At 45.5% G+C, this 16896-nt stretch overlaps 1 protein-coding gene across 2 annotated transcripts in view; it reads right to left on the reverse strand.

The window, feature by feature from the left end:
• Positions 1-16896, reverse strand: part of DCPS (decapping enzyme, scavenger) — a 66771-nt gene that overhangs the window by 8820 nt on the left and 41055 nt on the right. For both annotated transcript variants that reach the window (XM_079955218.1, XM_079955219.1), the window contains exons 3-4: positions 15073-15218; positions 10402-10515 (exon numbers count right to left, since the gene is read on the reverse strand). In XM_079955218.1, the coding sequence (XP_079811344.1) occupies positions 10402-10515; positions 15073-15218 (260 nt within the window). The remainder of the gene's footprint in view (positions 1-10401; positions 10516-15072; positions 15219-16896) is intronic.

Raw genomic sequence — 16896 nt, forward strand, 5'->3', positions numbered from 1 at the left:
ACACTCTGAGAGAGCAAATGCGGAAATGTGGAAAGCGAAACATTTGATATCTTCCGAGATTGCATTACCGATACTCTGGGATGGGCTCCAATCACTAGGGCGCTCTAAATAACTCTTCTCAATAATGAATGGATCGTTTGACAATGTCAACTTTGTCAGAAACGTTGCTTAAGAGCATATTTTGGCTAGACTTCCAGTGTTTCCCTGAATACGTTCAGGAATGAATGTTAAAACATCTGGATATAAAAGTTGTTTAACTCCCAAAGGAGTGCTGCACATCACCGTGGCCCACTCAAGGTGCACAAAAGTTGCTACAACAAAACCAATTACAATAATTAGAGTGAGGTGGTCTGACAGCACATGCAATTTGCCTAGCTGGGTTAAGCTTTCTTAGCATTTTTCATTGTCCGGTTCAGGTTTCTAACCCCTAGGTATGTGGGAAGTAGGGTTGGTGAGAGCATTCTTCAGTCGCTTAGCTTGGAAATGCTTCCACCTCATCCTCCTCTGTTGCAATTTTGATATCTTGCATGGTTTTGATTGGTTTGATGATCTTTTATTGAATTTTACCAGGTTTTTTTTTTTAAAAAAAAATCTGTTGTCCTCTGCTTTAGGGGACTGCCCCATAAGCTGCACCCCTCACTGAGCCTGCTCCCCCTCAAAGTGTTTTTGGCTGGTTGGACTGTGTGTAGAAGCTAACCTACTTATCAAGGTACATATTTACATTTTTTGCTCTGCCTTCTTTCCCCTCTGCCGGCCCCCATGTCATGTGACCCCCCAGAAAGGAATGAGAAAAATCCCCTACTTCTGATATTAAAGAAAGCATTGTCATCACATGCAGCAGGAACAACACAAAATATAGTTTTGCATCATGTCAGAGAATGGGCGACCCAACATCTGGGCTGAAATACCAACTTCACTTTGGCCCCCCATATAGTGGTACTGGGAAGAAGGCCACCTCTCAGGTTATGTTTCCCCACTTTTAAATTAGATGCATTAAAAAAAAAAGGCTTGGAAATCCTAGGCTAAGCAAGCATACAATGAGATGATGCTCTGCTTCTGGATGATCTGAAATTCTGTGTTGGGAAAGGTGAATCCTGCAACCTGTACACATTATGCAAATTATGTCTTTCTTTCTAGTGTATTTTTGTCAATTGGGCATACCTTATTCTGATTTGGCTAGTCATGGAGCAAGGGAGAAGGCAACGAAACCCATACCCTCAACCATTAGCTATCTTATTCAGCTTTCCTCTCCAGCTTCTCCAATTTCAGCAGGATTGTGCTCCCTCCACTCAACCTTTCTGTCAAGTCTCAGAATCAATAATAGATTATTCAGAAAGCCTGGAGGCAGCCTCACAAAATGGGTTTGTAGACTATGCCATACAGTACCTACCCAGGGGCATAACTTGAGATAAGTGTCAGAGAGTATGTGCCGAGGAGGACAGTGTATGGAGTTCCTTGGAGGAAAAATGGAATATAAATGTAATAATAATAATACAGTGGTACCTCGGGTTAAGTACTTAATTCGTTCCGGAGGTCTGTACTTAACCTTAAACTGTTCTTAACCTGAAGCACCACTTTAGCTAATGGGGCCTCCTGCTGCCGCCGCCGCACGATTTCTGTTCTCATCCTGAAGCAAAGTTCTCAACCTGAGGTACTATTTCTGGGTTAGCGGAGTCTGTAACCTGAAGCGTATGGACCCGAGGTACCACTGTAATAATAAACATTCCAGTGATCTACATTGAACAGGAAGCCTCAATGAGTAGAGCAGACTCCCTGCTTCAGATAGCTGCCCTCCAGCTTGCAGAGGACCAAGGGGATGGGACTGGGTGGGGGAAAAGCTATCCCACTTCTCTCTGCAGTCCCCTGTCCAAATATATGTGAAATTCCCAAATCAGAGTAACTCCTGAAGAGGGCTTAAGAAAGTGGGGTGGGGCACACACCTGTAAACCAGGTGTGAGGTTTCTTTTTGAGCAAAAAAGATCTTATGGTGGCTGGAGGAGACAAATGACTAAGCTACCTGGGAGCTATTCGGCAATGCAGAGGCAGAGGAGCATGACTGGAAAGTAAAACCATAGAAATTGGATGTATACATAACACAGGTTTAGAAATCGAAAACTAAAGCACTTGATGTGCAGCCAAGTAGGCATATAAGCTCTATGTACAATGGCTACACTCTGAATGTTAATCTATATAATTCGCAGTGGGTTTTGAGCAGGGGCAGATTAAGACTTTTAGAAAAGGAGGAAGAAGGACGAGACACATAGATATAACAAGGGCAAAGAGAACCATCCAGTTTCCTGGCTCACACACCAAGAATCTATTTTTGGGTATTCCCAGAGAAAGAGCCGTCCAAATAATTCAGTGGAAAAATCCAAGTTTTTAATGTAACTGAGATAGTATCCCTCCCTCCCTCCCCCCCTCTCAAAAAGGAGCATAGATATATTTCCAAAATGGCACCATGAGGATTGTGCATGCTCAGTAGGCACAGAATGCTGATGACTGTTGGAAGGGGTAGAAGGAAAACAGGGACTGGGGCTGCCAGGGAGAAGAGAATGGGACAGCTTGAACCAGGATCAGAAGTACAGTGGTACCTCGGGTTAAGTACTTAATTTGTTCTGGAGGTCCGTTCTTAACCTGAAACTGTTCTTAACCTGAAGCACCACTTTAGCTAATGGGGCCTCCCACTGTCATTGTGCCGCCGGAGCACGATTTCTGTTCTCATCCTGAAGCAAAGTTCTTAACCCAAGGTACCATTTCTGGGTTAGCGGAGTCTGTAACCTGAAGCGTATGTAACCCGAGGAACCACTGTATATGACATGGCAACATTTTGTTGTTGTCGTTAAGCACATCAACTACCTAAAATCTTCTTAGTGCTATAGAGATATTAAAATATATATGTACAGTGTTCCTACAATCCTTGCTTGCAGTTCACAATCGAACCAACACGATACAAAAGGAAAAAAGGCACGGGGAAGGAAGAGGAAAACAAGCATTGAAGTCTCTGCTCCTTCACTGGAGGATGGATGGGGACAGGTTGCCTTCCCTCTGAGCACAATACTTTTCCTAGGGAGTAGGAGGTGGAGTAATGGCCGCAGATGACATAATGTGCAATGCTAAAGGCCTCATGCGGCTTGAGGGGGTTGGGAACTAACTGTGAAAACTACCCGAGGGGTGTGTGTTATTTGCTGTGTTTCACAAAAAAACCAAAAAACAAACAAACCATGTGTAGTCCAAACTTCAGGTGCTGAAGTCTTCTAGCACTGACAGAAGATTTCTACATTTGAGGCCATCAACGTGATCCAGCAGAAAGTGTGCAGGATCTGGGAACTCTTCTTTCAAATGTGGGTCTCCCCAGGATTTCAGGAGTCAGCCCTGGGCATAGGCACTGTCCCCAGTTCCTCCACTCTGATGCCCCACTGTCCTCAGTCCCATCCCCACCCCAATTTCTGTAGTTGTAAGATCATGACACCCCACCTATAACAAATGGGATAACAAAATCCTGTTAACCGGTCTGAGCCCAAGGGATAAAGGGGGTTATTTATACCTGTAAGCCACCCAGAGTGGCTGAAGAAACTCAGCCAGATCAGCAGGGTATAAATAATAAAATCATCATCATCATCATTATTAAACTAAAGTAAATAACTATTTTTAAAAGGTAAAGGTAAAGGTACCCCTGCCCGTACGGGCCAGTCTTGACAGACTCTGGGGTTGTGCGCCCATCTCACTTAAGAGGCCAGGGGCCAGCACTGTCCGGAGACACTTCCGGGTCACGTGGCCAGCGTGACATCGCTGCTCTGGCCAGAGCCAGAGCCAGAGCCAGAGCCAGAGCCAGAGCCAGAGCCAGAGCCAGAGCCGCACACGGAAACGCCGTTTACCTTCCCGCTAGTAAGCGGTCCCTATTTATCTACTTGCACCCGGAGGTGCTTTCGAACTGCTAGGTTGGCAGGCGCTGGGACCGAGCAGCGGGAGCGCACCCCGCCGTAGGGATTCGAACCGCCGACCTTTCGATCGGCAAGCCCTAGGCGCTGAGGCTTTAACCCACAGCGCCACCTGCGTCCCATAAAATAACTATTTTTAAAACCACCCAAATGCAATTGCTCTTTTGGTTACAGTGGTGCCTCGCAAGACGAAAAGAATCCGTTCTGCGAGTCTCTTCGTCTTGCGGTCTTTTCGTCTTGCGAAGCAAGCCCATTAGCGGCTTAGCGGATTAGCGCTATTAGCGGCTTAGGGCCTGAGCGGATCAGCTGATAAGCGGCTTAGCGGATCAGCTGTTAAGCGGCTTAGCGGATCAGCTGATAAGCGGCTTAGCGGCTTAGCGGATCAGCTGATAAGCGGCTTAGCGGATCAGCTGTTAAGCGGCTTAGCGGACCAGCTGTTAAGCGGCTTAGCGGACCAGCTGATAAGTGGCTTAGCGGCTTAGAAAAGGGGGGGGAGGAAAAAAACCTCGCAGGAACTCGCAAGACATTTTCGTCTTGCGAAGCAAGCCCATAGGAAATTCGTTTGGCGAAGCACCTCCAAAACGGAAAACCCTTTCGTCTAGCGGGTTTTCCGTCTTGCGAGGCATTCGTCTTGCGGGGCACCACTGTATTTCTTAAAAAAAACAAATCAGACACAAATGAGGAATGCGGTCTCTATGCAAAGTGTTAGAAACATACATGAAAGAGAAGTGGAGCTTCCAGCTGTTGCTCAAGCACTTGAATTCTTAGAAGTGCTTGCAACTAAAAATACCTCTCACCCTTTCAAGTCTGGAACTGGCAACAATCCAAGGTGAGATTTGGAGCTCTGACCGCATGCTGCTCTGCACTGGAATCAGGATAACTATTAGTCATGCTGAGAGAGCAACGAACCAGCAGCTAAGTCTGAGGAGTGTGAGAGACGACCCTTTGCAGAGTTCAGATTGGTCACGTTCCAGCCAGAATAAAATAATATATTGGGCCCAGATTGAGTCCACAATGAGGGGCAGTTTACAGCTACTGCAAATGCTGTTTATTTCACCCTGGTAGGTCCTCAACAAGCCTTCAAAAAGCCTTACAGAGCAATCCAATTCCCACATTGCACCTTGGTCCTCCCTTCAGCTCTCCAGGCTGAGCTGGCCTCCCACTGGCTGCCACAGTGGCTACAGCCACCATGAATGACGAGGCTATTGGCTGTGGCTGTGGTTCCTTCCACCACTCCACAAAACCTTCCCAGTGGAAGTTCTAATTATGCCCTGAATCTGGTACGTTCTCCCCTTCTCCCTTCCCCACTGAATGGCGGTACCTTGTTCTCTTCCTAGTCGGAAGCAAATCACAATATACTGTTTTGCCTGAGCAGCCATTTTGCCTGGTTTGAGAAAGCCCACCGTTTTAAACTAACTTATGATGGTTCGTATGCGTTCTACAAACCAGGTTTGGAAACCACTATCAAACCCTGGTTTCCAAGGGAAGCACAAACCATAGTTCACTGGCTGATATGACGCAAAACATTACTATTTGCCTCAAGCTAAGTGTAAGCCAGTCACACGGGCCCTATTGGGAATAGGCCAAAATAGAAAAACCAGTTAAAAGCAAGATAGCTTAAAGTACAGAAACTTCAGCTATTTATTGAGTTTAGGTTCTTTGTACGGATCCAATCTCACAGTCCATTCCCTGGGCAAAACAGGCTCCATTTCTCCCTGAGGGATCAGAGTGATAGCAAGCTCTCCCCAAACCTTTCTCCAGGCTGGGGTCTTCTCCAGTAAAATCAGTTATAGATTCCAGGAATTCAGTCTGGCCCCAGTAAGATGGAACAGTTCTGTGAACAGAATCACCCCAGCTTGTGAGATCTGTGGTACCCCAATGGTCTATTTCCCAGAGCTATACTACTTAGGGACCAATTGGTTCAGTGGGTCTCTTGCTAGCCCCTCCTTGGGAGATCCTAGGGTCACACCTAATGACTCTATCCCAAGTTTTTCTCTGAAAAAAGCTGGGATGATAAGGGGAGATTCTTATCAGAGGCCCCAAAACCTCCTTGCAGCTTCAGTGGTGTCAAGAAATGACACCCTCGGGGCTCTGCTCCTCATCCCTCCTCCAGCAGCCGAAAACAGCTGCCTCTAGGCTATTTAAATCCAAGGGCTTTTCATTAGTCCAACGTGAAAGCTGCTGTTCTCTGTCCCTCCCATTTCTTGACTGAGCTGCTGCTCACTCCTACAAAGGTGGATTGGGGACTTCTTATATGAGCAGTCATGGTTGACACCTATCTGCCTGAGATGATCTCCTATGATGGCCTACTAGGAAAGAAGAGAGGTGATGTCTGTGAATGGGGGGATGTAGGGATGAGAGGAAGAGAGTGAACAAGCTCAAAGCTCATTGAAGGCTCATCCTTGTAGTCTGAACCAGCATGAGCAATGGCTGCTGAAATCCAGATCAGTAGCTGAAATAGATTTTCAGTGTTTCATGGTGGGGCTTTGGCCTCCTCCTACATCATTGTCTCATTAGATTTGTGCATCGCCTACACCAGTCCCTCTAGTGAAAGGTAGCAAGCCCTATGACCACATTACAACCATCAAAAATTAGGAGATGTTAGCTCCTACCTTAAAAACTGTGCCAGTGTTTAAAACTAATAAAACTGCTAAATATTACTAAAAAGATCCAGGGAAAAGAAAGAAAGAAAAGTAACCTCTTTGTCTGGCGCCAAAAAGATTGCAAAGAAGGCATCGAGTGATCTTAATTGGGGACAGCATTCTATAGGCTGCATCTGGGGTGATTGACCATAATTTATACAAGTCACAGAACTGATATTTTCCTGGTACAGAATGTTGCTGGTTTTCTTTTTCTTAGCACGAATTACACACATCCGTGAGCACAAGCTGTTCCTTACTCTGGGAAGAGTTCAGTAAGTACTCCAGCTGAATCTCCACCACACAGCCTTCCTATTTTAGCTTCAGGATCGGCTGTTGGCCCAAGCCCACACACTAATGGCATGGTTGGACATTGGACCATGGGCCACCTGCATCCTGCCATGGCAGAACTGGCCGCTTTGGTTGCCCTTCAGGCCCCTGGATGGAATAAATCTCTTTTTTCTGTAGTACAATTATTAATTTGATTGACGTGGACTAATCCCCTAGGATCCCACCTCAACACACGGGCTGGACGAGATGTCTTCTAATTCCACCCGGCAACATCTGTTGCTTTGTTTAGCAAGCAGCTTCCGTGAAAACAGCTTGTAGAGATCGCTTGACAGTTCAAATAACATCAGCTCCAAGGTTGCTCTTCTTTTATTGAGGTCGCAGGTCCTCTGAAGAATTTCAGATTGTCAAGGTGCACCACCCCATACTTATTGCTGTCCTCCAATAATTAAAGGCCTGAAATAAAGTCCCCTGCCTTTCCCAATTAGGCCCCCCACCCATCCTGGGGAAAACTCCCCAGTGGAGTATGTTTCAAAACCCTACTGTATTAGGATTGCTTTTGAAATTCTTCTGGATCCTCCCTGTCAACTGGAAGCTCAGAAAGCCATGGGAGCTTTCGGAGAAAAATGACTTGGCTACGTAATCCATGCTCTAGTAACTCCCAGACTGGATTACTGCAATGCGTTCTGAATACTGATCACTGACTGTAATAAAGAGATTGACTCCAATGTGCTCTATGTGGGGCTGCGCCATGGGCTGTTCGCGTCTGGAGGATGCAGGTGGAGGGTTTGCCAAGCATCCAGGGAAGGGCTCCAGCGGGATGTGGAAGACTTTGCCAGAATAGGGGCAGCCTGACAAGTGAATATCCAGGATGTATGTCCTTCAACCTGCTCTCTTGCCTCAGCCCACCTCCTTCTCAGCTGTCAAAGTCTCTCTCTGACACTTCCACAGTGCCTGTCGCGCCACCTACCCTGGTGGCATCAGACAATGGTTGTAGCCCTGCTTCTCCGGGGATATTCTGCTGGCACCATCTGCCTCCCTAGGGAAGAGACAACTTCCCCGTTAACTAGATCCAGGAAGCGCCAAAGGCAGCGAGAACAGATGGCACAGAAGGAGATTGCAGAAATGCTTGCTGTTGCTGCACTATGTTGAGCCTGCCCCATTCCTATATATAGGATACCAAGAGGGTGTGCCAGTGTTGGATCAACATCTAAAGCTTTGAGATTTGGATCAACTGCCTTTGTTGCAGCTGTAGGTAGGATTATGTGCATTGCCTGAAGTGCTGCATGCCAGCGATTTGCACATGCATTGCAGCAATCTAAACATGGAAGCCCTTTGAAAGAATTCTTGTTCTTCAGCAACTGGGAGCCAGGACAGGCTGCCCTTTGAAGACGACTTGGAAACTTCAACTGGTCCAACAGGCATCAGCCAGATTACTGGTTGGGGTTCCACTTGTAAGTCACATAACCCCTGTTTCAAGGCAGTTACATTGGTCACCAGTTTGTTTCTAGCCCCAATTTGAGGTGCTCATGTTAGAGTTTTAAACCCCAAATGATTAGAGACTGTGGCCTTCCCTACAGACCATCCTGAGTGTTAAGATCAGCAATGGGGGGTGGGGCCTTCTTGGTAGTTCCACCCCCTCAGAAGCTTGTGGTGTGCTTGCCCAGGAGAGGCCATTCTCTGTGGCAGTCCTAGGTTTTGGAATTCCCTCCCCGCAGAGCTGTATCTGGCACCTTCATTATACGGATTTTATTGTACGCTGTGTCTCTTGCTACTCACAAAAGCCTTTCAAAACCAATTTAAAAAGCAGCAGCAGGTGTGTGTAAAAATAATAGTTAAAGGTAAAGGTAAAGGGACCCCTGACCATTAGGTCCAGTCATGACCGACTCTGGGATTGTGGAGCTCATCTCACTTTATTGTCCGAGGGAGCCGGCGTACAGCTTCTGGGCCATGTGGCCAGCATGATTAAGCCACTTCTGGCGAACCAGAGCAGTGCACGGAAACACTGTTTACCTTCCTGCTGGAGCGGTACCTATTTATCTACTTGCACTTTGATGTGCTTTCAACTGCTAGGTTGGCAGGAGCAGGGACCGAACAACGGGAGCTCAACCCATTGCAGGGATTCGAACCGCCGACCTTCTGATAGGCAAGTCCTAGGCTCTGTGGTTTAACCCACAGCGCCACCCACATCCCAAAAAATAAAAAATAAAAATAAAATAGAGGCAGGAAAATCCAAAGATGAGGTGCAATCACTGTCTAGAGGCCAATGTTGGGGGGGGGGGGAACAGCTCTCAGCAGACCAAAATGATTTTGATGAAGAAGCAGCATAAAGGAGATGATCTCTATGATATAAAGGACCCAAGCTTATGACTGCTTGTTTGTTGAGCATGCAAAGGTGCCGATTGGTCATGGTGAACTTCTCTGATCGAGAAGACCAAGTTATGCTTTTTCATCACTTGCATTTTAGAAATAGGCAACCTTTTTTCCGGTGGTACAGCTGTTTATAGGGCAACTGTCCTTTTATATAATACCTTAAGGCAGAGTGAAAAGCTCTCAGGCATTATCAGGAATGGAATGATTAATTTGGTCAATTAAAAGTATTGCTGCAAATCCAAGCTTGCAGATTATGAAAACGAGGCTTTGGCAAGTCAAACGTTAACAAAAATCGTAGGAGATGAAATAAAAACAATATTTCTGTTAGATCTGTCAGGATCCTAAGAATGCCAAAATGTCAAATTTCTAGCCTTTGCTACTGTATTCATTTTTACTATAGGGAGCTTAAATGGGTATCTATACTGATGACCACTTCCCAAACATAGTAACAGTCAAATTTCTTTCTTTCTTTCTTTCTTTCTTTCTTTCTTTCTTTCTTACTGGAAGTTGGTGCATTACACAACAAAAAGAAAACGCACCATATCTGGTACTGCATGCTGCTCTATATAAAGAAGTTTTTTTGCAATTCAGGCAGCTGTAAACAGGCATTTTTAGAAGTCTCTTCTACAGATGGCAAAGCATTGTTCCAAAAGAGCAGGGGAAAGGGAGTAGAGCTTCAAGTCAGGACTCATGTAATGTCCTCAAGAGGCTGAAGGGTGGGGTAAGAACACTGAATGCAAAACCGCATGTCCTCCAACATTACACAGATCATCAGCAGGGAGACTCATTTAATTCCTAGGATCCCTGTTCTCCTATGAAGGACAAGCACACCCCACGAGTCCGTTTCTCATTGCTGAAATCCCCTCTACCTACTGTACCCGGAAGCAGCCTATCTCAAAGGGATTATAAAAGCAAAGAGCTGTTCTGCCCTTTTGGTTAAAAGAACCAGATAACCTTGTTTACAGGCTTCACATAGGCATCTGTTTGGCCACAGGATGCTGGACTAGATGGGCTTCTGGCCTGATCCTGCAAGGCTCTGCTTAGGTTTCTTTTCAAGGTGTAGCTGTAAAGGTAGAAATATCCATCTTCTGGAATATTATCTTCCCCCCACAATTAAAGATAGCAGTTGTCCTTCCAAAGGATAAAGAAAAATCATAACTAACCTGCTTTTGATTCCACTTAAAATCTGGTATGAGAACAAACCCATGGGCAGGATCCGGGTTTTCGTAGATTATTCGATCAGCCTCAGCCTTCTTCTCCAGGATGTTGTATACCCACTAGGGGAATAAGAAACACAGGGGGGGAAACCCAAGCATGATAAATTGTCAACATCAAATAATGCATCTCTCTATCCCAGGCTGTTTATATATTTATTTTATAGACGGATGGATGATACATAGTGTTGTTCTCTTGCTTGTGGAAACCTCATTACAAGTATAAAAACTGCATTTGGATTCAGGATAGAGCCAAACGATTTCAAAGCTAATAAAATTTGAGGTTAATTATCCACAAAACAATCAAATGTCATGTGTCAGGACCCTGATCAATAGCTAAGGGGCAAGAGGGAATTACTCTCTTCATGTGCCATCATTGCCCTCTTGGACAGATGAATTAGTGGGGAGGATGTATTTGCCTTCTTCCAAAGGGTTATGTATCTGCCATCTCTGAAAGCAGAACCCCCACACTGAATAGATTCTTAAGACAGCGTGTTTCCGAAGCACAATTGCAGCACTCCCGTGCAAGAGAGTTTGGAAAGGGATTATCCTTGAAATTGACTTTGCTGCAAGAGAACTGCTTAAGTGCAGTGTGTGGGGAGGAATAAGAGATTGTTTGTGAAATAAAACAGTAATGACCAGGGGCTTTGTGCCAGTCCTAACCCTGGGATCAAATTGAGGCCTCTTGAGTCAGAAGGGGAATTGCAGAAGGCTGGTTTAAAGAGAGAGGATTCCAAGAAGGGAGAGGTGGGACTTTGGTCTGTCAGCAACTAGCACCTGGACCACAGACTAGGCAGGCATAAGGGTCACCTTGTCACAGTCTTGCTTCCCACTATGGTGGCAGGTGCAACTGTATTTCCATTTAAATGGCTGTGATACAGAACCACCTTTGGAACAGCACTTTATGTAAAAATATTGTTCGATATACAGCAGACCCAAGACTCACACACATTTAACTTGTGTGCATCCAGCTTTATGCACTTGGCATAACAACAACAACAACATTTGAAAGGGGATTGGCATCTGGGGGAAAAACCTTTGGCAATCCCACCTGCCACTGCACCTAATGTGTTTTTCTGTATACAATTTTGGCTTTAGATGTTACCCCTGGAACATAACTGCACCCCCAAAAAATAAGTTGCGGGTCCAGTGTATTTACTCAATGCCTAGTTTATAAAAGATCTCCATGGAAAATATTTGCTGGGGTTTATTTGCTGGGGTTTATTTATTTAGGGACGCAGGTGGCGCTGTGGGTTAAAGCCTCAGCGCCTAGGACTTGCCGATCGAAAGGTCGGCGGTTCGAATCCCTGCGGCGGGGTGCGCTCCCGCTGCTCGGTCCCAGCGCCTGCCAACCTAGCAGTTCGAAAGCACCTCCGGGTGCAAGTAGATAAATAGGGACCGCTTACCAGCGGGAAGGTAAACGGCGTTTCCGTGTGCGGCTCTGGCTCGCCAGAGCAGCGATGTCATGCTGGCCACGTGACCCGGAAGTGTCTCAGGACAGCGCTGGCCCCTGGCCTCTTAAGTGAGATGGGCGCACAACCCCAGAGTCTGTCAAGACTGGCCCGTACGGGCAGGGGTACCTTTACCTTTACTTTATTTGCAAGAAGAGCTCCGTTACACCTAGTGCTTTTTTTCTCTTTCTGCCTGATAATGAAAACTAAGATACTTTGCATGTTTCTTTACTTGCCCTCTTAGACAGGAAGTAAGAGCTAAATTTGTAGCTCAAAAACACATTATATATTTTTTGCTTTCTGTTGTCATGGCTTATAGCTAAACAAATAAAAGCTATTGCTTACCTACCTGCATATTTAAAGGAAAGTAATCATTTCTGAACTTCATATCTACATATAAATTAGGACAGGCAAATTTTACGCACATCTGTGCCCTCTTTCGCCCTGTTTTTGGCGACGAACCACCGGCCACCCAAACTAAACTTGTAGTATGTGAACTGTTTTTGCATCTGTCCCCTAATGAGAAACACACACGGAGGCTGCTCCATTCCTGGGACTTGAAACAGAAATGTGAGGAACAGGCCTTGAACGGGGGGTGCACAGAGCCCAATGTCTGAGCAGCCTGATGTCACTTCCAGTGTCAGCACTCGCCCATCTCTCTGTGGGAGGCTGTTTCCTGCTGTGAATTAGCCTCAGTAAACACTGTAAGAATTGCAACAAGTATAGTTGCAAAAAAATCCCAACAAAAATAATAAGGAAAGCAATGTTTGAGAGCATATTTGGCGACTGTGAAACCAACTCCATTACAGACTTTTGCAGCAGTAAATAATTAGAAGCATATCACAACAATGACGCTGCATTTAGCCATGGGGAGCATGTAAGCGAGAGAAAGGGAAATATGTTTTTTGTCCCTCTCCACATTTTCCTAGCAATAAAATACTTAAGTTTGTGTGCAAGAAAATGTAGCATCTCTATGAGAGTAGGTCAGAAGGGGGGGGGGGGGAATCTAGATCCTCTGAATTAAACAAACAATAATTGCACATTTATTATTATAAAGATTTTTCTGCAAAGGTCTTTAGAAGATACTTGTAGGGCTAGAATTACAAAGCGGTGGAAGATTGGGGAGGCAGCAGTAGCCAGCAAAAATCACAATGGAACAGGGGCTAGGAGTCTGGACAGATCAAAGAACCCACTTATAATTAGCCGTAGATGTGGCTTTCTTCATCAAAACTCTGTACAAATAATAACTAATTAATTAATCATGCGCCAAATTGGTGTGGCATTTCTGAAACAATTATGCTCCCCCTGGCGCAATCAGCAAGTGCCTCTCCCATAAGAGCCACCTTCTTATTCCTATAACACTCAAATGTTTGCATCCTTTTAGTCTTTAAGGAGAAAGGGAAGAAAACTTATTAATGTATGGAGGCGCTAACTGATCCCACCCACAACTTCCCCAAAAATCCCTCACCCTGCCCTGTCCTGGGAAAAAACAACAACCCACAAATCTTTACAATCTAAGAAACTTGTTGCAGAAAGAACAACAAAAGGAGAAATAAAATTAAAAAGTGAATTCAGGTACCAGCTTATGTGACGTTAATGACTGTTGTAACGAACGGGGATCTACAAAAACATTGTTGCAGGGTGGTTTTGTGCAGTTACAGCCAGCCAGCTACGCTCCCTTCTAGGATACTCCATCTCAGCCCCTATTCCCAAGGGCTTTCTGTTTCCCCTCCCTAACTGTCAGCCAGCATTCTGTGGTCCTTGAACATGCTCACCTGACTGCGGTTGCACACACACACCCCCTTGCACATGCTGATACCTCCCTCTTGGGTTCAGATGGCGACATCTTGGCTTTGCAAGGATCCACACTCGGAGGATGGGTATATGAACAGGTGGAACAACCAATGAGAGACACAGTTCTGAGACAGGAGGAGCCACCAGAGTGGGCCGCGCTTTCTCCCCTGCCCAGTAGCTGTCAGTGGTGCTGTGTTGACCTTGCTGCAGGTTATCAGGAGGAAGACAGCAATGAGGTGCAAATGCACAAGCAGAGCCAATCCAATGCTCCTGATCTCTCCTCCTCCTTGCCCATCCCCTTCCTGATAAACCACAGTGATGCAAGTGATAGGAGGTCAAGGAAGTGCTGCCCCTCTGCCGACTGCTACCACTACAGACAAGTGGGATATTTGCTGTTGGTGTCCCTGTCTTACTTTCTCGTTCTCCCTTCTTCCACCCCAGCTCAAGCCCCACCTCTCCCTAAAGTTCTTAGCTCTCAGCCAAATCAGAATGGATTGCATTGCTCATATTCAGCCCACGTTCATCTTCTCTTATCCCTCTCCTCTTCCTTCCCCTAAACACTCTCCCGATTCCCACTTATTGCAACTGTTAGCTCCTAAAGGCAGAGACCTGACTATTTAGCCATGTGTGAGCCAGTGTTGTGTAGTATTCAGGGTGTTGGTCTAGGACCTGGGAGACCAGAATTCTAATCCCCACTCACTGGGTGATCTTGGAGAAAAGGCAGGCTATAAAAAGCATAAACAAAATATTTTTATGGCACTAAAAAATAATGATACAGACTTCGCGAAAAATCACAATTTTTGTGCACTAAATATCTACCCATGGTCTCTTGCTCAATGCAGAGGTCACAGAAGTCATATCCAAGTGGGAAAATATATAAGGAAACAAAACAAAACCTACTGAATACTGAATATTGCCAGAAGCCGGATGAAATTACATCCATTAGAAAAAGAAAAAAGCCAAACCAACTGCTAAATCTCGTTAAGTACTCATAATTATTCCTCTAAAAGCCTGAGTCACAAAAGCCTGTCTGAAAAGCCTGAGTCAGACAAAGTCTGCTTGCTGAACTCAGTGAGATATCCCTAAAAACAGTTCATTAAAGTCTCACCCAAGTGATGTTTAGGCTTCTGCTTCTGAACAAGAGCTCTCCCTCATCCTGTCCCATCTTTTCTGAAATTGAGGGGAGATTCATAAATAGCTTGTGGTAGAACTTTGGGCTGTGTGTGTGAAAAGTGTGGGGTGTCAAGGTAGGAAAAATCCATGATTTCACTGGGTTTTCCCCCAAGGTCTTGGGCGTACCCACTTTTTCATCTGCTTGGATCACAAATAAGGACCGTACTGAGAAAGATTTATAATGAGTGGTTACATTCCATACCTGAATACTGAAGCTCTGCGACTCGATAAAAGGCAGAGTAATTTTTTTGTAATCCTCCCCAGTCTCCTGGATGAGACACAGTTCCTGACGCAAATATTTCTGAAGATGTTTCTCCGTTGCTGGGTAAACCACAGTGGTTTTTATCTCTGAAATTGTAAAGACAAGATTTCTATCAAAGAAGAGTAGTCTACATTCTTCCTTCTGTGTTCTTGATCAATTTCTGCATGGTGTCTTAAAAGGTAATGGTGTGGTTGCCACCTAATCCTGCTTCCCATCAGGCCACAAGTTCAAAAGTCCTATCAAATGACAGAATACGCCATAAAGTTAAGCAATAAATTACAGGTGTAAAAACCACAAATTGGTTTTTGGATAGCATAGGAGGGCATAATGGGATGTGAAACCTGAAAGATGTCTTACCATTCAGTTCTGGTCAATGGGAGGAAGTTCAGAGAGATCAGCCACAGCCAAATGATGCCCCAGGGAGCCTTCACAGCAGGGGTGGCGAACCTCCAGCCCATAAGCCAAATTTGGCCCACAAGGTCTTCTCATCTGGCCACAAACCATGCCCACCTGCCCCACTCTTGGCACCATATGAGACATCAGATGTGGGGTAGGTAGAGGCACAGTTGGATCACTTGTGCTCTGCAAAAGGTAGGACTGGGCTCCCCGTGCATGGGGAGTTGAATCCTGCACCATCGCTATCTTCTCCCCACCCCGTGAGCAAGCTTTGACAGAACACCCACCTGTGAACCTCCTGGCATCATATAATTGATAGGTGAGCGGCCCTGCTCTCCTCTCAAAGTTGACCTTTGGGGTGGGGAGAGGTAAAGATCTGGCCCACCTGGACAAAAAGGTTTCCCACCCCTGCTTTACAAAGTTTCTTCTCAAGGAGATAGCAATCGCTTTTAAGTACCGGTAATCAGTTTACTGAGCAGGTATTACAAGGGCACAGAAACAAGCACAGAGTTAAGTGGTGTCAATTTCCAAAGCAACAACAGCACCATGAAGCCCCCAAACCAGCACCTATCAAACTTTGCTTGCATACACTCTGCTACACCCATCAGGTTTGAGCTCCCACCCTGAAAGATGAATCTGGCTCGCAATCCAGGAGCTGGAAAACGGACAACATTCTGTTATTACCTTGTCTGTTAAGAGGCTGGGCAGCCTAATACATTACACCAGACTTCCCCACCCTGGTTTCCTCCAGATGTTTTGGACTGCAAGTCTCATCAGCCCCACCAGAACATGGCAAGGAGCTTGTGGTCCAAGAACATCTGGAAGCCACCCGGTTGAGAAAGGCTGCTCTACACCATTGATCCTGTTAATCAAGGTATCCCTTCTGGGCTTGTTGGGTTTGGTGAGTACTGTTTTAGGGTGATTCCTGGAGAGCATATCTCAGAAGGTGGAGCTGGGGTAGACCAGAGATAGTAACGCTAGCAAAAGGAAAAATCAGCAATATGCATACCTAGGAACAAAGGCACCTTCCAGCTATAGACCTGTTGGGAAACTTGCACAAGACTTTCAAGAACTGGCTGCCCATGACAATTCAGCTGTGCTCATCACAAGAACTATGTGATATTCAAAGAAGAAAAAGGAAGGTTGCCTTCACCCTAGAAGCCAAAAAAATGCTAGTTTGCTAGAAAGGTTTGCATAGATGTTCCCAGCGAAAGATGGGTGGGAAGGGACAAACTGGGGAGAATATTTGTTTGACTCTTATATTTCCAATGAGCAAAGCTGAACAACAACAAATTATGGACATACTGGACAGGACCACTTCCAAGGGAGAGGCTCTCAGACATAAGATGGATAAAAATGTATACAACC

Source organism: Podarcis cretensis, assembly GCF_951804945.1.
Source record: "Podarcis cretensis genome assembly, chromosome: 15".
NCBI classification, from domain to species: Eukaryota; Metazoa; Chordata; class Lepidosauria; order Squamata; family Lacertidae; genus Podarcis; species Podarcis cretensis.